The sequence below is a fragment of the Piliocolobus tephrosceles genome, chromosome 6, assembly GCF_002776525.5.
Source record: "Piliocolobus tephrosceles isolate RC106 chromosome 6, ASM277652v3, whole genome shotgun sequence".
Lineage (NCBI taxonomy): Eukaryota > Metazoa > Chordata > Mammalia > Primates > Cercopithecidae > Piliocolobus > Piliocolobus tephrosceles.
Window position 1 is genome coordinate 4650783 of NC_045439.1, and position 22568 is coordinate 4673350.

At 45.7% G+C, this 22568-nt stretch overlaps 1 protein-coding gene across 5 annotated transcripts in view; it reads right to left on the reverse strand.

The window, feature by feature from the left end:
- PPP2R5C (protein phosphatase 2 regulatory subunit B'gamma) overlaps nt 1-22568 on the reverse strand; it is a 45859-nt gene that overhangs the window by 14448 nt on the left and 8843 nt on the right. For 4 of the 5 annotated variants that reach the window (XM_026455285.1, XM_026455283.1, XM_026455284.1 and 1 more), the window contains exons 5-10: nt 21587-21695; nt 19722-19775; nt 11674-11844; nt 6721-6848; nt 3599-3700; nt 1554-1626 (exon numbers count right to left, since the gene is read on the reverse strand). In XM_026455285.1, coding sequence (XP_026311070.1) covers nt 1554-1626; nt 3599-3700; nt 6721-6848; nt 11674-11844; nt 19722-19775; nt 21587-21695 — 637 coding nt within the window. The remainder of the gene's footprint in view (nt 1-1553; nt 1627-3598; nt 3701-6720; nt 6849-11673; nt 11845-19721; nt 19776-21586; nt 21696-22568) is intronic. The other variant, XM_026455286.1, reaches the window with a different exon arrangement.

The window sequence follows — 22568 nt, forward strand, 5'->3', positions numbered from 1 at the left end:
GTGAAACTGGGCCATGTTTGTCAGTACAAACCAGCTCTTGATTTGTAATGTAACGATTTTGTGCAATTTTTTCAATAAGCTATTTCTATATTCTAGGTACATAAAATCAGACCTTCTGATTCGCGTGTGCGTTTGTGTGATTGTGTGTGTGTGTGTGTGTATTCATTTCTCACATGTTTTTGAGGCTATTGATTTCAACTGCATGTGTGCTGAGGTCCTTGACAATCCTGAGGACTGTCAGCACCCACGTTGCCTGCGGCTCTTCAGAACAAAGCAAGACGCGCACCGTAGCGTCAGGCAGGGCTAGGCCTTACAAACTTGCCCAGGTTTATAGTGTTACCATGTTTTTAAACAAGTATCAGTATTTTAAGCACACTTTCAACATCAATTCAATTCATTGAAGTAGACACCTATAGCTATGTACCTCAATTAAGGACTACACAGTTTTAGACAGTACTCTTAAAACAGCTTTTGTATGTCAGTATGAATAAATACTGCTAGAAAAATGTTGGCTACCTGTTTTAGGTGGACTCAAGGGCTTATGATGAGAAATGTCATTCAGTTTTCCTGATCTGAGTTTCTTGACTGTAGTTTTATCAGAGTATACAAACCAATATGTTGTTATATAGGTAAATATATACTTTTAACTTTATATTCATGTGTAACTTTTTATTAAATGTCAGAGAAATTTAAAAACCAACTTAGATAACTACGCACATCTCTTGCTAAAAGAAACACATTGTCCGGTAAAATCTTTTCTGGAGCGTTGAAGGAAAGCTTGAGAATTCTTAGAGTGGCAAAGATTCAGACAAAAGATTTTCTGAAAAAGATTTCCTTTTTAAGAGGCACTGTTATAATGAGGCACACAGAACATGATGAAACAACTGTCATAACGCTCTAAGCATTTAGACCAGTGTACATCAAACCCAAAGACCACGACACCAGGAAGCCTTCCCGGACCCCGCAGCCCCGGCAGCTCCGGCAGCTCCGGACGTCCGGCCGTCGGCGCAGACTCACCAGAGCACACTGGCACCCGCTGCTGGGGAGGGAAGGAGGGTTAGCTGCTAACGTGGCAGAATACAGCTAATTTTTAATGATAAAAGGCTGGGCTTACAGAAACCTCATATAAAGAAGAAGACATCAAAACGTCATACTTACTCTATTTCCAATCTAATTTCCTTTCTTTTAGAACTAATTTCATATGAAAAAGAAAGGGAAATGCTGCTTGAGCGACAGCATCTATGACATTTGAGAGAGGAAGCGTAGTCTTGGACTGTATTTGAGTTTTCTTTTTACCACAGTATATTCATCAGATTCAGATCTTATTTAAAAAGCAGAGAAAAAAAGTCAATTCTGTGGTAAAAACGATATGGGGCAAAATAAGTACTTGTACAAGAGGAGGGTTACAAAGTTTAAAAGTACTTTTTATTGCAGACATTTCCATATACAACGTTAGTGAAATCACGTCCCCCCCCACGGTGAAGACATATATTCCTATCTTATAAAAACATTCAAGTAACCCTAGGCGTTTTCATGTTACTCTTTTTTAGTACCTGGGGATTGGCTTTGGCTAGATTTTCTATTTTAACCCATGCTTCTTCCCGTTCTTTCATTTTTAGCTTCTCTCTGAAAAACAGTAAAATGTCATCTGTGTTAGAGATGAATCAGACACAAGAACACACTGAAGGGGCGAAGGCACAGGCACGTTGGGCACAGCCAGCGGCTCCTCCCGCAGCCCCTCCGCTCCGTCTCCCCACACTGCACAGTGCTCAGCACAGCATGAGGAATGAACCGAGATGTAAACATGAGAAAATATCAGAACATTTAACATGACCAAGAATTGGAATTCTTAAAAGAAATCTAATCTAAGTAAGTCTTAAGTCTCCATCCTTGCCCTTCCCCTGGTCAGTTGTTTCTTCATGGGACCTATATAATTTGATAAGAAGCTCATATATCCATTGAAGAAACGAGACTGCAGGACAGTGTAAAGCGACCAGTGTCAGAGGAGCCAGTATTCCCATTCCTACAATATTAAAAAGGAAACGTCTTAAGAGCCAGGAGACCTGGGTTGTTGACTGACTCGACTGCGAGAGGCACGTGACTTTCAGTCAATCACTTAACTCGGATCCAAGTTTTTTCTTTCTTTCTTTTTTTTTTTTTTTTTGGGACAGGGCCTTAGTCTGTCGCCCAGACTGGAGTGTAGTAGCGCGATCTCGGCTCACTACAACCTCCACCTCCCAGGCTCAAGCAATTCTTCTGCCTCAGCCTCCTGAGTAGCTGGGATTACAGGCGCATGCCACAACCGACCGGCTATTTTTCGTAGTTTTAGTAGAGAAGGGGTTTCACCATGTTGGCCAGGCTGGTCTTGAACTCCTGACCTCAAATGATCCACCTGCCATGACCTCCCAAAGTGCTGGGATTACAGGCGTGAGCCTCTGTGCCCGGCCAGGATCCAAGCTTTTTACCCAGAAAATGTACTACACAACCTTTAAGGTCCTGTTGGGAAAGCTGTGGGATTCCATGAGAGGAGGATCCGCCATCAGAAGGCCCTGCTGCTTGTGTGCGTCCTACCTGCAAACTGCACTGAGCGCTGAGATGAGGACGGACCACGCAGCGGGCAGCTCTAGAGGAATGGCTGGCCTGTCTCCCCGCCCCTTTCCTGACTGACCTGTCATCTCTCATGCTCTATGGTTCGCTTTGGTGTATTCTGCATTTTTCTTCCCCCCACACTACCCAGAATATAAACCCCAAAAGGGCAAGGATTTTTGTGGGTTTTATTCATTGCTATATTGCCAGAATCTAAAACAGGGCCTGGTGTATAGGTAAATATTCACATATTTGTCTAAGGAATGACCAAATGGCAGTTGTTTCATACATATATATACACATGTACACGCACACATATATACACAGTGTATTTTGAATTACATTCGTGCAAAGCTTATCTACCTTAGCCAGTTTTAAGTGACAAGCAAAAAATAAAATCTGCCAATAGTCCATACTCAACTTGGAAGAAGACCTCCAACAACTATTTAATCACATTATCACTTGCACAGCCTAGGGACGAAGTACTTTGCCACTTAGATCATCCCTGGACACATGTGGGCTCAAAGACATGAGGGCAGGACCCTGACTGTGCAAAGGACAGACTAGATTCCAGAGAACGCCCACATTATTGAGTTAATTAAATCAGAATAAAGCTACATTGAAACGAAGATTCCTGCTCTCTTGTATAAACCTCACAGGATATAATTCAAATCCCTGCCTTATAAACATGAAAATGGACTACACATTATAGCCTTTAAGCCCAATATAGCCAAGAAAAGAAAAAATTCTGAATGTTAAATTCTTGCCTACATAAGCACTTATTGCAAAGATGATTAATCTGGCAATACAAGGGGGGAGAACTGCTAACTTTAAACACCTGTTCTTTCAAAATACGTTATCATAACACAGTTTTAATTTGCTCGCCAAGTATGAGAGGCCTGGTTTTGCTTTCGAGTGAAGAATAACGTTTTAGGACAAAACAGTGGAAAAGGTTTACTTAGGATTAAGAAAAAAATCCTGGAAACAGTAATTTGTGAAAGGAACAACTCACTTTAGTTTCTCTGCTTTGAACTGTTGTGTACAGTCATCAAATAGCTTTTGGTTCATCTCCATGAAGAGCTTCAGAGCGTTGTATATCAAGCCGTGTATTGTCCTATAAAGAAAACCGCATGGTGAGCCTGGGAGCACGTGTTCCTGCTGCGCCCTCGCCTCTCCACACTCAGGCTGCTCCATGTTCCAACAGTCCCACATTGCACAGGTTTCCCAAGCTCTAAAATGCAAGGCCTGCTCATTCCGAGTTATTCATTTTCTGACAGTCAGCCACACATCCGGAGACTTTCTTCAGAGTGGCTCTCACACAGCCACGGAGGCCACTCCACTTACTGTCTCCAGCTGAGAGTAGCCAAAAGCCACTTTGCTCAGAAACTAAATTAAAAACATTAAAACCTGAACAAATATAATGAAGACAAAATTATAAAGAGGATAATAATGGCAATACTTTATTTCCTATAAATGTCAGTTTCTTTTCACCTTATTCCGAGGACAGAAAAATTAATTTTAATAATGCCAACACAGAGCTTTGAAAGAGAAAATAAAATTAGCATAAAACAGCTTAATCAATGCTTAGTTCTCAGGCTCTGACACACATGGAGAGGGAAAGAGGCCAAACTGTCCCAGCTGAGCCTCTAGGTGACTCTAGTCCTAGCTGCCATCGGACTGCAGCCACATAAGAGCCCCGATCCCCCAGTAGACACCAGCGAAAGCCTGCACAGCAGAGCCTGCTCGGCCCATAGGATTGTGAGCAACAACTGCCAGTAGCTAAAAAACAAATACCAAAAAACCTAACCCTCAAATCATAATTACTTCTTAATCCACTTTTTAATAAAACGCAAATCATACTTAGAAAACACTTAAAAGAACATTTTTTTCTTTGCAATGGGCAGGGATTGAAAGTCAGTTATGAATTGTGCTGACTTTCATACCATACTAAATTACACACAAGAAACGTGGTGACGCTCCAGGGGCTTTTGTTGTCATTGTTGCACTCAATTAAAAAAAAAATCAGTGCAAGCCAGGCGCAGTGGCTCATGCCTGTAGTCCCAGCACTGTGGGAGGCTGAGGGTGGTGGATCACTTGAGGTCAGGAGCTCAAGACCGGCCTGGCCAACGTGGTGAAACCTCGTCTCTACTACAAATGCAAAAATTAGCCAGGAGTGGTGGCTCGTGTCTGTAGTCTCAGCTACTTGGGAGGCTGAGGCAGGAGAATCACTTGAACCTGGGAGGCAAAGGCTACAGTGAGCTGAGATAGTGCCACTGCACTCCAGCCTGGGCAGCGACGGAGCAAGACTCCATCTCAAAAATAAATAAATAAACAAATTAATGCTACAAAGAACAGGCTGTTGAGGGTGGATGTGCTGTACTAAAAACTACAACCACCACGCTATGGCCACGAGGGTCTTGGCTGCTGCTTCCACTGCTGTCTGCACGGCTGCTGGCCCTACAGCCACTAAGTGACAGCAAATGCTTCCTCAGTGCCTATCATAAGCCAGGTACTTTATGCATATTAACTGTATCGTAATCCTCACAACCAAATGAAGATTGTTGCACGGCAAAGCACTTTACTGTCTCAGTTTTTCCGGCTGAGAAAGATCGGGTGAGAGCTAACTTCCCTGGGTAGCTGGTCAGGAGGAAGGCAGGAATGTGAACCAAAGTCATCCTCACTCTGATCTGCCTGCCCTTCTTTGTTCAATTCCTGGGCGGCAACCCTCAGAGGACTTGATGCAAGTGGACTGGCTGGACCCTTGCTTGGGGGTCTGGCTCGGAGCTCCAGGGCTAACACCTGTCTGGCTGCTGCCCTGCAGAATTCTGGGAAGGAGGCAGTGCCACTGGCAGCCTCGAGCGGACAAGCAGAGAGGGTGCATGGGAGAGGGCTAGTCCGCCAGCAGTAGGGTGACTGTGCAGCACAGCAGGAGGGCTGCCCCAACAGACACTGGGAGTTAGGAGATCGCACTGGGCCAGAGTGCCGCTCACCAGCTTTGTGACCGCAGACTGGGCTGCGAATGCCCTCCAAGTCTCACCTTCCTCACCCGTAAACTAAGAGAGGAGGGCTGCTCTTCTTTAAGTTCTGAGTTACAATTACAATGTACAATGGAAAGAGATGAAAGAAGGTGGGAAAGAAAAACTCAGATACTCATATTTCTTTAAATAACAGGAGTATTAGATGATACCATATTAATAAATAAGATGGCCTCGGTGCAGTGGCTCACGTCGTCCCAGCACTTTGAGAAGCTGAGGTGGGTGGATCACTTGAGCCCAGGAGTTCGAGACCAGCCTGGGTAACATGGCAAAACCCCATCTCTACAAACAATACAAGAATGAGCCGGGGTGGCGGCGGGCGCCTGCAGTCCCAGCCACTCGGGACCCTGAGGCAGGGGGTTTGCTTGAGCCCAGGAGGTCTAGGCTGAAGTGAGCCATGATTGTGACACTACACTCCAGCTGGGGGGACAGAGCAAGACCCTGTCTAAAAATAAATAAAATACAAAATTTTAAAAAGAAAAATAAATAAATAATGTGGCACCCGTATCAAGAGTTTCCTTTTAAAGTCTCAGAAGACTATTGCTCAGTAAACAGATTTATTCATCCTCTTTAAGTCAAAAGACGAAGGAGCGGAGTAGGAGGAAATGCTTTTTGCTCCTGGGGCAATGCGGCTGTGTTCAGATCACCTGGCTTCCCTCTTCTTCTCCAGGGAGTGACCACTGTGGGGTGGTTCCTGGGTCTCACACAGGGGCTCCTCCAGGGTGCATGTCCGCAGAGCTCAAGAGACACCCCGAGAGTTCGGCGGCCACTGTGCCCCTGCTGGGGCTGAGCTCCATAAGCTCCGCAGAGACCTTCAGCTTCTGCGGGGTGCTCAGGAAGAGGCCTAGAAGCTGCTGTCACTGGGAGGTGGCTGCAAACCAATGTGCCTCTATACTGGCTAGGAACGAAGGTGAGGTGGTCAAATCAAAGGCCATAGAAACTACCCACGCTGCTACTTAATTTCTAAGTCCACAAAACAATTGACATTCTTGTTTCTTAACGGGTATTTAAAATTCTGGTATTTATTCTAACTGAAGGAGCAGTAGAACGTGCCGCATTTTACAATGACTGGAAAAGACGGCAGCCAGTTCTTTCTTACTTGTTCCAATGGGTCTTCGAGTTGCGGTACAAGGAAGGAAACATGATGGGCAGAATCTTCGCTGCGTTGTCACTGATTAAACTCATGATGTATTCATTATTCCAGTAATAGAGAGCTCGCTCTGCCACCTGAAAGACACAAGTGGATGGCTTGCTGGAGGTTGTGCCTGAGACATTGGGCAGCTGTCCTTGCTATTCAACCCGTGAGCCGGGTAATGAACTACCTTGGACCAGAAAATTATGATTATTTCTATAAATTCAAAATATTCTAGACTGTGACCTGAAACCCTGAAGAGCCTTCAACAAAGAGGCAGATAATTTCTGTGCATCAAGCAATCAAGAACATTGTCACATATTTCTCCACTTATTCAGTAAACGTTTATGCTAGACGCTGGTTAGATGCTGAGGAGACAACTCAAAGTAAGCTGCTCCACCTATCCGTCTGCCTCCCCCATCTGTCAGGTCGAGCGGGTGCGCTGTGTTCTGCTGAGCGTTCAGCACTGGACAAAGCAAGGCAGAAATCCTTGCCTCCATGGAGCTTACATTCTAGAGGGGAGGAGACAGGTGACGGATGATTATTAATTCACTGGAAACGATAAGTCACACACAAAGGGCAGCAGGGCAGGGGGACAGACAGCGGCGGTGTGCGTGGGGTGGGGTGGCTTCAATGGGGATGAGGGGACATCTGAGCAAGGACCAGAGGGAGGAGAGGTCCTGAGTTGTCAGCACGGGGCTGGCTGAGGACCACTGCAGAGGGCAGTGGGGGCATGAACGAGAGGAGGGCAGGGGAACGGGGCCTGAGGGCACTTGTCCTTACTCATGGGAAGCCAATGGAGGGGGGTTCCCCCATTTTTCTTTTCTTTTCTTTTTTGAGACGGATTTTTGCTCTTGTCACCCAGGCTGGAGTGCAATGGCATGATCTCGGCTCACTGCAACCTCTGCCTCCTGGGTTCAAGCGATTCTCCTGCCTCAGCCTCCCAAGTGGCTGGGATTACAGGCGCCTGCCACCATGCCCGGCTAATTTTTTTGTATTTTTAGTGGAGACGGGGTTTTGCCATGTTGGTCAGGTTGGTCTCGAACTCCTGAGCTCAGGTGATCCACCTGCCTCGGCCTTCCAAAGTGCTGGGATTACAGGCACGAGCTACCATACCTGGCCCATCCATTTCTGTTTTTTAATTTTTTTTTTTTGAGATGTAGTTTCATTTTGTCACCCAGGCTGGAGTGAATGGGGCCATCTCGACTCACTGCAACCTCTGCCTCCTGGGTTCAAGCGATTCTCCTACCTCAGCCTCCTGAGTGGCTGGGACTACAGGCATGCGCCATCACGCCCGGCTAATTTTTGTATTTTTAGTAGAGACATAGTTTCACCATGTTGGCCAGGCTGGTCTCGAACTTCTGACCTCAGGCGATCCGCCTGCCTTAGCCTCCCAAAGTGCTGGGACTACAAGCATGAGCCACTGCACTCGGCCCCCCATTTTTATTACTAAAACTTTCAAAAACAGACAAAGCTGCAAGACTAATATAATGAGTGCCCCCCACCTCCCTCCACCCAGATTCAACAACTGTTCACACCCTGCCCTATTTGCTTTTTCTCTCCATAGTCAACCAGCACACATGGGCATGTTCCACAGATCTGGGAGTTCACGGCAGTCACCAGGACACTTGGCCTGTCCTCACCACGGCACGAGTGCCTCTGGGAAGAGGAGCTTCTCCTGTCTTACTACTGTCCCCACCTCCATCTGCACACAACTCGCAGTAGCATTTGGAGGCTCTGAGCAGCGTGGGGCTGACATTTCTCCTGCCAGAAGCCTCCAGCTTAGAGATCCTGAGATTGCGGTGCAGTGTGTACGGGAGGGAGGCTGAGAGAACGGCGGGTGAGCCTGTGCCAGGCTCAGGAATCCGGGCCGACTCCTCAGAGGCAGTGAGCCGGAATGAACTTCGCAGAACAGCAGGGAGGCAAGTCATGGGGGAGGGGAGGGCACGCGTGAGAGTGAGGTGTGGATTCAAAACAAGGCACAATCGTAGCACAGCTCCTGGGCTAGTTCTTACTTAAGAGTTCAATACCTTGTACTTTAAAAAGCATCCATCTAGGCCGGGTGCGGTGGCTCACGCCTGTAATCCTAGCACTTTGGGAGGCCGAGGCAGGTGGATCACTAGAGGTCAGGAGTTCAAGGCCAGCCTGGCCAACATGGTGAAACCCCGTCTCCACTAAAAATACAAAAATCAGCCAGGTGTGGTGGTGGGCACCTGTAGTCCCAGTTACTCGGGAGGCTGAGACAGAAGAATCACTTCAATCTAGGAGGCGGAGGCTGCAGTGAGCCGAGATAATGCCGTTGCACTTAGCTTGGGCAACAAGAGCAAAACTTGGTCTCAAAAGAAAACAAACAAAAAATAAAACCATCCATCCATCCATTCATCCACCCACCCACCCACCACCCACCAATATATGTGGGGGTAATATTTTAAGCCTGATTTAGAAAACAGAAGCTTAAGATGCTTGATGGTTTAAACTTTAACTTTTTCCAGGTTTTAAAACCAGTACTTTTTTTGGATGGGAAAAAAACATCTAAAAGTTAAGAATGAGCCGGTGCGGTCGCTCACGCCTGTAATCCCAGCACTTTGGGAGGCCGAGGCGGGTGGATCACAAGGTTGGGAGTTCAAGATCAGCCTGGCCAATATTGTGAAACCCCGTCTCTACTAAAAATACAAAAATTAGCTGGGTGTGGTGGTGGGCACCTGCAATCCCAGCTACTTGGGAGGCGAAGAATCACTTGAACCTGGGAGGCGGAGCTTGCAGTGAGCCAAGATGGTGCCACTGCAGTCTAGCTTGGGCAACAGAGTGAAACTCTGTCAAAAAAAAAAAAAAATTAAGAATGAGTTGGCCTTATGTATATGTGTCTGGAAAAGATTCTGGGATATACTCTGTGCTGATCAGGTCCTCTAGGAAGCAGAAGCCAAGATGGGCGCAAGCGTGCATGGGGGACACAGATGAGGGCGAGTGGGGGCGCTGGGCCTGCAGCTGAAGGTCCGAGGGGGTCCTGGCGCTCAACTCCCTCATCAGGGGCATGGCAGGCCACCCTGGCAGCCCTCATGCTCTGTTCTTGGCAGGGACGTGAAGGCTTCTGTGACATGTGGAGTGGCACCCAAGCCCCTGGCAGCTGCACGGCCACCTTGGCTCTGCTTTCCCCACCTGGACTTCCCTTCCTCCTTGTCCTGTCACATGCTTATATGCAAAACAGCACATTGTGAGTTCGCTCGTCCCTGTCTTCTCTTGGAAGTCTGACGTTACCTATATGGGTAGCTAATTTTGCATCTAGGGAAGGAGTTCAAGTTTTCTTTCTTTTTTTTTTTTTTTTTTTGAGACGGAGTCTCGCTCTGTCGCCCGGGCTGGAGTGCAGTGGCCGGATCTCAGCTCACTGCAGGCTCTGCCTCCCGGGTTCACGCCATTCTCCTGCCTCAGCCTCCCGAGTAGCTGGGACCACAGGCGCCGCCACGTCGCCCGGCTAGTTTTTTGTAGTTTTTAGTAGAGACGGGGTTTCACCGTGTTAGCCAGAATGGTCTCGATCTCCTGACCTCGTGATCCGCCCGTCTCGGCCTCCCAAAGTGCTGGGATTACAGGCTTGAGCCACCGCGCCCGGCCTGGAGTTCAAGTTTTCAGGACACTTCCCACAACTGGCAGTCTCTCCTGTACTTCGACCAGGGCTCTGTGGTGCTGGTCTCTCCAGTTTCTAGGAAACCATGCTCCTTTGTGCAAAGTGCTCACACAAGTCTTGAAAAACATTATTTTCTCTGTAGGCCAGGATTGATGGAAAACAAACAAAACAAACAAAAAACCCAAAACATCATTTTCCTTTCTTAGTTCCTAATGCGAAAACTCATTGAAATTTATAAAATGAAGATAACCTGAATATTTGTAATGGAAGAGACCACGGCAGTTTCCTCCTTTAACCCAACTCGGCCTGACCTCACTTTACTACGGCTGCCCACGCTCCAGAGCTTCTTACTCCTCTATCACTCGCCTTCTTGTCTTAGTTTTGTTGGTTTCAATGACCTCTTTTCAAAACCATCTTGAAAGGCTCAGTTTGGAGGACCCCTCACTCTTGTGGACTTTTTCTAACCGCTTAGACTTGTGCTAAGGTAACTGCCCATGTGTTTCCGAGAGCCTGCTGCACACGCCACCTGGCCTTTCACGTTTGGCTGTAAGGTGCTGGTGTGACACAGTCAACGTCTTCCACTGTGTGGCCTGCTCCCTGGGTACCAGGAGGTCGCGCTCATTTTGTGCCTATCTTCACCTTGTTCATGATGAGTGCACAATAAATATCCGCTCAGTGATGCAAAAGGACAGGTGGCTAGCATGCCCAACAGAGGCAGGCAGGCCGGGAAGGTGGGTGGGGGTGGCCTTCCAAAGAGGTGACAAGCTGAGGCTGGCTTGAAGGGTTAAGGAAATTGGGAAAAGAAAGTAGAAAGTAGCTCTGACCAAGGTCGTCCTCTCACACAGGAATCTGGCAGTGACAAGTCAGAGCTGTCAGCCGTTTTGAAAGGTAAAGGGAGACACATTTACACAATGTCAGGAACGAGGTGCCTCAGCAGCAAGGGCATCTCAGAGCCGAGGCTCTGACCACCTGTTGTCTATCAACATTGATGCTAAGGTGTGGAAAGGAAGGTTTTATGAACTTGGAAGCACACTGAACATGAAGACAAAGGCAGCTTTACAGAGAAGCCAGATGATTGCTCTTATTGAGAAAAAGTACTGCGGCAGAGGGGACAAGACGCTCAAGGGTATTCTGTAGAATTCATAGTTGCAGCATCGTATTTGAAGTATAATTCAAGTAAAAACTTGGATTTTACCTTTAAATTGCATGAGAGGCAAACCAGGGCCAGCTACACATGGAAATTTTCCTTTCCCAAATGAACACTGGAACAATTTAATCAGGTCTCCCCAAGCCCCACATACCTGGAAGTGTGGGCTGGAGACGCATTTGGCCAACTGCCGGAAGAGGGGCTCCATGATCTTCACAAATTCTGATGGTTCAATGACATCTAAAATCTCTTCTAATTCATTTAAGAACATTACTTCTTTTGGACTGTGAGTCTTTGGCCAGTATTTGAGAAGTGCCATCACCACCTACAAAAGAAATGACACATGGAGTGACTGATGCCCATGAGGCCCCAACACCTGCAGGGGAAGAAGTCTGGGTTTTCACCGAGGTGGCCCCACTGCAAGGCAACACAGGAAGATGCTGTATCGTCCTTACAGAGGGAACAGTGACTCAGCCACTGTACGTGATCTTCTATACTTAAGAAATCAGTCTGTCTGGTTATCTAACTATCTGATCAATCACTTTATTCAGAGACGGGTCACACCATGTTGTCCAGGCTGGATTTGAACTCCTGGGCTCCAGTGATCCTCCTGCTTCAGCCTCTGAGTAGCTGGGACCACAGGCACGTACCACCTGCCTGGCTTAATTTTATATACTTCAGAAATTACACAATTTTAATTTATATAACCCACTTCCTCTGATCAAACACCATTTCAGTTAAGAGTCCATTCTTTAAAAAAAAGAAAACAAAATAGCAGTTGGGGCAATTTAGAAAGAATAAGATCAACGGAGAAAACACAGAGCATTATCAATTCATATGCACATTTTAGTGTGGAAGCAGCCGGTACTGAAACTGCTGGCCACGTGTACACAACCCATTTCTTTCTCAAATTTATCAACCATCCATATGTATTTATACACAGACATACATACTTTTGTATGCATAGACAGTGTTTTCAACTGTGTTAAAATATGTCAAAAATAGTGATGTGAACTAAGCTGACCTTTTTACCTTGCATCTGCAGGTGCTGTGATGGGACCCCGGGCAGGGCACACTGTGCCCTCTGTGCTCACACCTGTGGGCATCAGATGCAACAGCTTGAGCAGTGCTGGGCCTGCAGTGAGCAGGCTGCAGTGGCAGCGGTAGCTAGGACTGTTACCACCCAGAGGGTCTGTGCCACCAGCTCTCTGCCAGGCACAGCCCGTCGGACTGCAGTGGTTTCCCAGCTTGTGGACAGTGGCTGTTTTATGTTCCTTGGCCAAGTCAGACAGCTAGAAAGGATTTCCACTGGGCAACCTTTCTTTCTTTACATGTTCTTGTAGTCTCCAAACGTCTTACCACAATCATACCAGTACAAAATACTGAATTTGAATCCATGCAGATTTCATAATATTTTTACAGTGTAGCCATCTTAGTTCTAAAAAAGTACGACAAGCCAAAACAGGCATTTATATATGAAGTGCATGTATGCGCTCACACACATAAGCCGTACAAGTGCAGTCCAGCACGTTAGAGCAGCTGTTTGGCTCAGTCACAGCAACATCGTGGGGCTTCTACGGCTCTTGTGCTGTGCAACTGCCACAAATGCTGGCCCCTGGGACCGCCTGGTCATTTTCACTCACTAGTCATTTCCAGCTCAGTAGGTCACACCAACTCATGGCTTAGCAGGCCAGCCTTTTAATCATTACAGTGATTTTTTAAAAAGGTGGACATTTAACATCCATTTAGAAAAATTTTGTTTTGATGCTTTGGCATTTGGGCTCCCAGATAATCTTTTATGATATTACACTTTATAAAACTCCAAAATCCACGAAACAAAGGAAGGGAGGCTAGGGGTGGTGGCTCACGCATATAATCTCAGGACTTTGGGAGGTCGAGGTGGGAGGAATGCTTGAGCCCAGGAGTCTGACACTGGCCTGGGCACTGTGGTGAGGTCTTGTCTCTACACAAAATTTAAAAATTAGCCTGGTGTGGTGATGGGCACCTGTGGTCTAGTTACTCGAGAGGCTAAGGTGGGAGGATCGCTTGAGCCCAGCAGGTTGAGGCTGCAGTGAGCCATGACTGTGCCACTGTACTCCAAGACTCTAACAAACAAAAACCCCCAAAAAGCCAAATAAAAATAAAAAAGGAAGTGCTGCTAGTTTTGAAGTCTGACATAAAATTCTACCATACAAGTGTCTTTAAAAGGACTTATTTTGGCCGGACACGGTGGCTCACGCCAGTCATCCCAGCACTTTCGGAGGCCGAGGCGGGTGGATCACAAGGTCAAGAGATCGAGACCATCTTGGCTAACATGGTGAAACCCCATCTCTACTAAACAAAAAATGCAAAATATTAGCCGGGCGTGGTGGCGGGCGCCCGTAGTCCCAGAATGGCGTGAACCCGGGAGGTGGAGCTTGCAGTGAGCTGAGATTGCGCCACTGCACTCCAGCCTGGGCGACAGAGCGAGACTCTGTCTCAAAAAACCAAAAAAACAAAAAAACAAAAAGAAAGGGAATTATTTCTAAAAATGCATCATCTAATGGTTCTCCTACCTCAAAACTATTGAATAAATATTTGTTGTCCTCCTACCACACCCGTGTGTACTGGAATCACTCTTAAGGATATAGCAGAGGCAAATCACTTCCTACATCTGTTTCTCTTCATTTGTCAAATGGAATTTTATTAGAAGAAACATGTTAATTTGTGAACTATACAACACAACCGATTTAGCTATTCCATTTCTCCGGAAAAGGTATCATTTCTGGGACGGGATTCATACACGGGCCTTCCTGTTCACGCTGTTCGGAACGAGCTGTGATTGGTACCAGCTATTTTGCGGTGTCAGCGCGGCGCGCTCTGTGGAGGAGGGTGTCTGCTTAGGGAATGCGAATCCGAGGCAACAATGGCTGTGTGCTGCTGGGTGCAGCACGAGGCCCCGAGTTTTCCTTTGGAAGACCAAAGACTGCCCGTTCCCTGCAGAGGGCAGGTGAGCCAGTGGCCCCAGCCTTGAGTCTTGGGGAGCCCCCTTCCTGTCCTGGTAGACTAAGGAGAAAGGAGAGCTGCTACTATGCCATGGAGTAAAACGTGATGAGACTGAAGAGGCAGGTGGGTGAAAATGGAACACAGTTTTACTTCTGTAAAATCTCTGATGAGCTTCTGTTCTTCCAACAGAGAAAGTGCTTCATGTGCTCGGAAAGCTTTTCAGCATTGCACAATCAGCAAATGAAACCACTAATTACAGTATTTACTACAAATGGGGCAACACGTGTCCTTCATATCTCAGTCTTCTAAGTGGATCTGACTTTGAACATTCCTGAGCCTGGACATTTGATGGCTTCAGGAGTCCCTTTGGTGCAGGCCTGTGAGATGGGCGTGGACACCAGGTGTCCTTAGTGCAACCAAGAGATGCACACCTGCACAAAAGCCTATACTTTGATCTTATCATTAATAAGCTTTCAATGCTGAAGTAAGACAAAATGGCCTTTGTGTTTTCATAAAATAGGCATTTCAAAAGAGAGAATTTACTGACATGCGGGTCTGAAGGTTCTTAATATGTAGGAAATTAAATCTGCTTTTCTAAAGCCGGGACAGTACTATTACATTATCTGTACAGCAGGAAACTAAGCAGTGAAATGTCCCTGGGTGGGAACACTGGGGCCTGGGTTGGTGGGATCTGTACCTTCTTTGTGCTGGTGCCAAGTCAGAGTCCTGCATGTAACATTTATGCTGGAAGGACCCAACTGAAGCCGGCACCGGGTCTCTTGCCCTCTTTTAGACGTGACTGCAATTAACAGCTCTCACTCTTGCAAAATGATATTCACTTTATTTACTATATTCACGGGAATTAAAAACATTCACAAACGTTCTCTGCTTTTGTGTTACTTTTCGGTGGAAGAGAGAATAGGGTGGGGATCGTTCACTGAGCCCTCGTTGGAGATGGATTAGGGTCAGGCTGACAGACAGTAGATGGGGGAAGAGATGCTGGGACAGCGGCTTAGGTGGGAGCAGCCTCTGTCTGTGGTAAACGCAATGTGGCATTTGGTGAATTCTTCAGCCACTACAGGAGTATGAGAAATACGCACAAAGAAAATTCATGAAAGAAAACTGCAGACTTTCAAGAAATCTCTCCTTCCATATCTTTCTTTTCCTTCTATTTGTATTTACTTAGTTATTTGAAACAGGGTCTTACTCTGTCACTCAGGATGGAGTGCAGTTTGTGCATTCATAGCTCACAGCAGCCTTGACCTCCCGTCCTGGGCTCAAGCCACTATTCCAGCTCGGCCTCTCGAGTAGCTGGGACCACAGGTACGTGTCACCATGCCCAGCTAATTATTGTTATTATTTTTTCAGTAGAGAGGATGTCTCACTATGTTGCCCAGGCTGGTCTCAAACTCCTGGCCTCAAGGGCTCCTTCTGCCTTGGCCTCCCAAAGTGCTGGGATTAGAGGCATGAGCCACTGTGCCCAACTCTCTTTTTTGAATAGGAAAACATGGGAGAGGAGGGGAGAGAGAAATTTTTTTTTTTTTTTTTTTTACATATCACTTTCTCCAGTAAAATCTCTGTGATAGTTAATACTCAGCGTCAACTTGATTGGATTGAAGGATGCACTGGGTGTGTCTGTGAGGGTGATGCAAAAGGAGATTAACATTTGAGTCAGTGGGCTGGGAAAGGCAGACCCACCCCTAATGTGGGTGGGCACCATCTAAGCTGCCAGAGAGGACAGAATATAAAGCAGGCAGAAGAATGGGAAAAGACTAGACTGGCCTAGCCTCCCAGCCTACATCTTTCTGCTGTGCTGGATGCTTCCTGCCCTTGAACATCAGACTCCAAGTTCCTCAGCTTTGGAACAGGCCTGGCTTCCCTGCTCCTCAGCCTGCAGATGGCCTATCGTAGGACCTTGTAATCATGTGAGTTAATACTCCTTAATAAACTCTCCTTTATATATAATCTATCCTATTAGTTCTGTCCCTCTAGAAAACTCTGAATAATACCACCTCTTGGCCAGGTGCAGTGGCTCATGCCTGCAATCCCAGCACTTTGGGAGGCTGCGGTGCGTGGATCACCTGAGGTCAGGAGTTCGAGACCAGCTTTGCCAGCATGGCGAAACCCCATCTCTACTAAAACTACGAAAATTAGCCAGGCCTGGTGGTGCGCGCCTGTAGTCCCAGCTACTTGGGAGGCTGAGGCAGGAGAATCTCTTGAACCCGGGAGGTGGAGGTTGCAGTGAGCCAAGATCAAGCCACTGTACTCCAGCCTGGGTGACAGAGCAAGATCCTGTCTCAAAATAATAATAATAATAATAATAATAATAATAATAATAATAATAATAATAGTAATAATAGTAATACAACCTCTCACCCTTCAGTCTGGAGAAGACCTCAAATATAGGCAGAAGAGTTAAGGCATGTAACCACTGGAGAAAATACAGTTAAAAAAAAAATCCCCAATGAGTTTTATTAACACTGTTCATTTTTCTTTTTCCTACCTAAACATGTCTTCAGTTAGTTAAGGAGGATAAAAATAACACCTCTTCACCCTAAGCCTTGACTATGCTTGATGCTGAAGTGTGATGAGATTTGGTACATTTCCTTGGGAGGTCCCCAAATCTGGGGTGGAGGCATTTAGGGGCGGAGGGAGAGCATGCAGGGATGTGACCCTCCACGAGGGCCTGGCAGGGCATGGCGGGCCCAGCTCGCGGCTCTGTGGCCCCTGCTACCTCTGCAGTCATAGGACAAGAGCTCTTCTTGAATTCTGACGGTGAAATGGAGGGAATCTACACATAGAATTTAAAAGCTTCGAAGAAAGCAGAGCCCAAAAGCCAGTTTTACTCAGAAATTCAATGTCAAGAATTTCTCATGCAATTGCACTATAAAAATTACAATGTCACAAGAGAAATGGGAAAGAGAGAAAGGGCCCAGGAGTGACAAGATCTACCTTTTCTAGTCTAACAGTGACTTTTAAAAGAGCACTCAAATGTCTGAATTGGCTCCTAACATTCCTTACTTTGACACTCAAATAATTAAAAAAAAAAAAAAAACTCAATTTAAAAAATGGGCAATGGATTTAAATAGACATTTCTGCAAAGAAGATAAACAATTTTTTTTTTTTTTTTTTTGGAGACAGGGTTTCACTCTGTTGCCCAGGCAAACACCATCATGCCTGGCTAATTTTTGTATTTTTTGTAGAGGTGGGGTTTCGCCATATTGCCCAGGCTGGTCTCCAACTCTTGGGCTCAAGTGATTCACCCGCTTCAGCCTCCCAAAGTGTTGGGACTATAGGAGTGAGTCACCGCACCCAGGCCAAGAAGGTACACAGATTGTGGTCAATAAGCACTGAAAAGATGCTTAACATCATCAGTCATTAGGGAACTGCAAATCAAAACCACAACAAGATACTATTTCACACCACTAGGCTGGCTATAATTAAAACAACAGGTCGGGTGCAGTGGCTCATGCCTGTTATCCCAGCACTTTGGGAGGCTGATGTGGGCGGATCACTTGAGGTCAGGAGTTTGAGATCAGCCTGACCAACATGGTGAAACCCTGTCTCTATTAAAAATGCAAAAATTAGCTGGGCGTGGGGGCAGGCACCTGTAATCCCAGCTACTCGGGAGACTGAGATAGGAGAATCGCTTGAACCCAGGAGGCAGAGGTTGCAGTGAGCCAAGATTGCACCATTGCACTCCAGCCTGGGTGACAGAGTGAGACTTTCTCTCCCCCCAAAATAAATAAATAAATAGATAGATAGATAGATAGATAGATAGATAGATAGATAGATAGAAAGAAAGAAAACAGCAGCAGCAGCAGCAAGCGTTGGTGAGGATGCGGGGAGACGGGAGCCCTTGTGCATTGCTGCGGGGAATGTAAAACGGGGCAGTCGCTGTGGAAAACAGTATGGTGGTTTGTGCCACAGCTAAACATACAATTACCATATGATTCAGCAATTCCACTTCTGGATATATATCCAAAGGAATTGAAAATGGGGACTATAGCAAATATCTGTACACCAGTATACAAATAGCAGCATTATTCGCAATAGCTGAAAGGTGGGAATAACCCAAGTGTACACTGAAAAAACAATAAATAAACCCAATGTGTTCTATCCATACAGTAGAACAGCATTCAACCACGATGAGGAATGAAGTTCTGACATGCAACACAAGGATGAACCCTGGAAGACACTATGCTGAGTGAAATAAGCCAGGTGTGAATGGACAAGCATTCTATAATTCTCCTTATATAAAGTACCTAGAATAGTCAAATTCAGAGATAAAGCAGATTACAGGTCAGCAGGGGCCAGAGGGAGGGGAACGGGGAGTTACTGTGTAACGGGTAGAATTTCTGTTTGGGACAATGACAAAGCTTTGGAAATAGTGGTGATGGTTGTGCAACATTATGAACGTAATTAACGCTGGTGAATTGTACATTTAACACAGTTAAAATGACAAATTCTATGTTTTATGTATTTTACCATTATTTAAACACATTCAAAATGTAACATATCAAAAATTTTTGAATTGTACTCTTTAAATGGGTGAATTGCATGGTATGTGAATTATATCTCAATAAAGTTGCTTCAAAAATGTATTTAAATGTTTAAACTGGCACCTGACATGTCTGTTAACCCTGGCTATGACAGCCTTTTACTTTTAATAAACAAGATTACAAATCCTCTGACAAACTGACAGAGGCTGAAAAAAAATTCAAATCCACACACAGAACAGCAGTAATCTAACATTCACTTGTGATTCAATGATCATAAAACAGTTACAGTGTAACTTGGGAAGTATTTTCAAGACGGTAAAGCCTCTTCAGTACAAGAATTTCAAACCCTAATTATAATTCCTCTCATCATAATCAGTTCAATATGTTGTCAAACCAAGCACACGTGAAACTACCGAACTGCACACTAAAATTCAGTGGCCACGACCGCTCAAGTGTTTTACGTGCGAAAGAGTAAAGTGTGATGAAGGATAAGGCGGCAATCTCATCACATAAAATAATCACTGTAATAAAGGAACCTGCAATTAAAATGACTATACTTTGAAAACCTATAACCTATGAACGAAATGAGCCTGTTTATTAGTACTGCCATTTAAGATGAAAAAGTCTCAACAGCAATTTGGTGAAGCGGATGTCATAATATTTGCATTTAGCGAAACACACACATCTTACAAGATGCACCAGCGATAGTACTTACCGGTTCCGTGAGGGTGCTGTCCTTTTCCAGAAACTGCACTACACAGTACGCCAGCTACAACGTAAAAGGAGCAAGAGGGTTACCATTTCAAAATAGAAATGCTGCTCTGCTTCTTCTAGAATTGTCGTTCAACAACTTCCCACAGCAAGACAAGGACCCACAGGATAGACAAAGCCACAAAGCCCTCGTGTGATCATGATGCTGCCCCCAGGGTGTGCCACCCCCTGGCAGGCCCCACGGGAGGCTCTGAGTGGGACTTTCAGGGAGGGACCCCAGGAGCAATGCTCAACATTCATGTTAAAGGGCATTACCACTAATGCCCATGAATTGGTGATAGATCAGAAAGTTGATAAATAAAAATAAGAAAAATAAATCAGGAAACAGTCTTCTTAGTCTAACTACCACTAAGTCAATCCAGTATGACGGGATTTTCTTGTGGTCCTTGTGGAGATTACAATCAACAAGTCACCTAACAGTGGGAAGAACAAATTAAAATCTGGTTCCATCTTAAATCTCTGAACTATTTCTTTTGTACAACAATTAATATGATAATCTGGCTGGATGCAAAGATATTATCAGTTAAGAGCAGTCAGAGAAAATAAATATTTCCTAGGAAGAATCAATTAAAGAATATTCCTTTTGTCATTTAGCTCCTACCACAAGCTCTGAAAGTAGGGCCTGGCAGAAAGGAGCCTTGTGCACCCTGCGCCCGTGCTGGGGCGCGCCTGCTCAGTGCCTGGCCCTGTGACCGCCGAAAGTGAAGAAAGACGCTGACGGCAGCCAAAGAGTGAAAGAAAATCAAATCTAGGTAAATGCAGCCCACTAACCACTTACTGACCAATTTTTCAGTACAGCTGTACTTAGACTGCTACAATTTTAAAAATTCACAGTTTTATTAATTTATTTATTTTTGAGACGGAGTTTCACTCTTGTTGCCCAGGCTGGAGTACAATGGCGCGATCTCAGCTCACTGCAACCTCCGCTGCCCGGGTTCAAGCGATTCTCCTGCCTCAGCCTCCCGAGTAGCTGGGATTACAGGCACACGCCATGACGCCCGGCTAGTTTTGTATTTGAAGTAGAGACGGGTTTCTCCATGTTGGTCAGGCTCAGTCTTGAACTCCCAACCTTAGGTGATCTGCCTGCCTCAGCCTCCCAAAGTGCTGGGATTACAGGCAGCTTTATTTTTTTAAAAAACGTTTTCGCCGGGTGCAGTGGCTCACGCCTATAATCCCAGCACTTTGGGAGGCCAAGACGGGCGGATCAAGAGGTCAGGAGATCGAGACCATCCTGGCTAACACGGTGAAACTCCGTCTCTACTAAAAATACAAAAAACTAGCCGGGTGCGGTGGTGGGCGCCTGTAGTCCCAGCTACACGGGAGGCTGAGGCAGGAGAATGGCGTGAATCCAGGAGGCGGAGCTTGCAGTGAGCCGAGATTGCGCCACCGCACTCCAGCCTGGGCGACAGAGCGAGACTCCGTCTCAAAAAAAAAAAAAAAAAAAAAAAAAAAAAAAAGTTTTCATAGGCCATGGACCTATATAGGCTTTTCTCTTAAAAGTGCTGAATTTTAGATTTTAGATTACACTACAAAAAACTCCACTCAGAAGTCTTCTAGACTCCTTTCAGAAAGTTACTCCTTTCTCTATGCTTAAAACTAATTGAAAAATTCTGTATTGCAGAGATTTTTCTGAATTTCTTCAAAGGAATCTCTCTTTATCCCCTTATTCTTTCAATTATCACCAGAAGTTTGTTACCAAAGTCGTATAAAGAAGAAAGCACTCTCAGTCAGGGCTGGATTCGCTATCTTGTATTCAATCCTGATCACATGCCAGCAGCGGTGTTCCTACAGTTCCCCACTGCCCCTTACCTGGGGATGGTAGACACTCAGAGATTTCACTTTGTGCAAAGGTAGTAACACCTTCAATAAGAAAATCTTGTGCTCTTCTTTGAGTGGTAAGGCAAATCCATTAATTATACTGTAAAAAGAACATTTATTCCGTTTGAACGTTTACAAATTCCAGGTTTTAAACAAACATCTTGCTGTTTTTCTTTCAATTTTTGTTGTTTTCACCATCAAAACTCAGCAGGCAAAATATACGTAGCTAAGCATGTTGCCATGCACCTGTGCCCCAGCTAATTTGGGAGGCTGAGGCGGGAGGATCATCTGAGCCCGAGGTTCAAGGCTGTAGTGTGCCATAACCACACCTGTGAAGAGCCACTGTTCCCTAGCCTGGGGAGTGTAGTGAGCTCCTATACAGGGGTCTGTGGAACCCTTTATATAGCGCTCCGGTCCCCGCAACAGCCTATGAGGGAAATCAGACGATTCTTCCTATATATATATATACATATGTGTGTGTGTATATGTGTGTGTATCAGAAAAAAGAGGATATCAGCAAAAAGTTTAAAAATATTAAATGCCTATGAGGAAGCACAGTTATTTTTATCCTTGTAACTACATAATTTAAACACGCTGGGTTTACAGGTGTTACCCGGAACAGCAGGAGGCCGGCTCAACAGCAGCAGCCCCTGGTGGGAAAATCTTCCTCTCTCAACAGGCCAGGAAGACGGGACAGTTCACGCGGGACCCCCACCCAGCACCTTCCCTCAGACTTATCCAGCTGTAGGAACTCTTGCTGCCTGGAGTAATTTAGGTACGTTATTCTAATGCTGGTTAACACAGACCCAGTGGATACTGGATGAGGGCTGGTTAAAAACCAGGGCCAGGCGCGGTGGCTCACACCTGTAATCCCAGCATTTTGGGAATCTGAGGTGGGCGGGTCACCTGACGTCAGGAACTCAAGACCAGCCTGGCCAAGATGGTGAAAGCCCGTCTCTACTAAAAACACAAA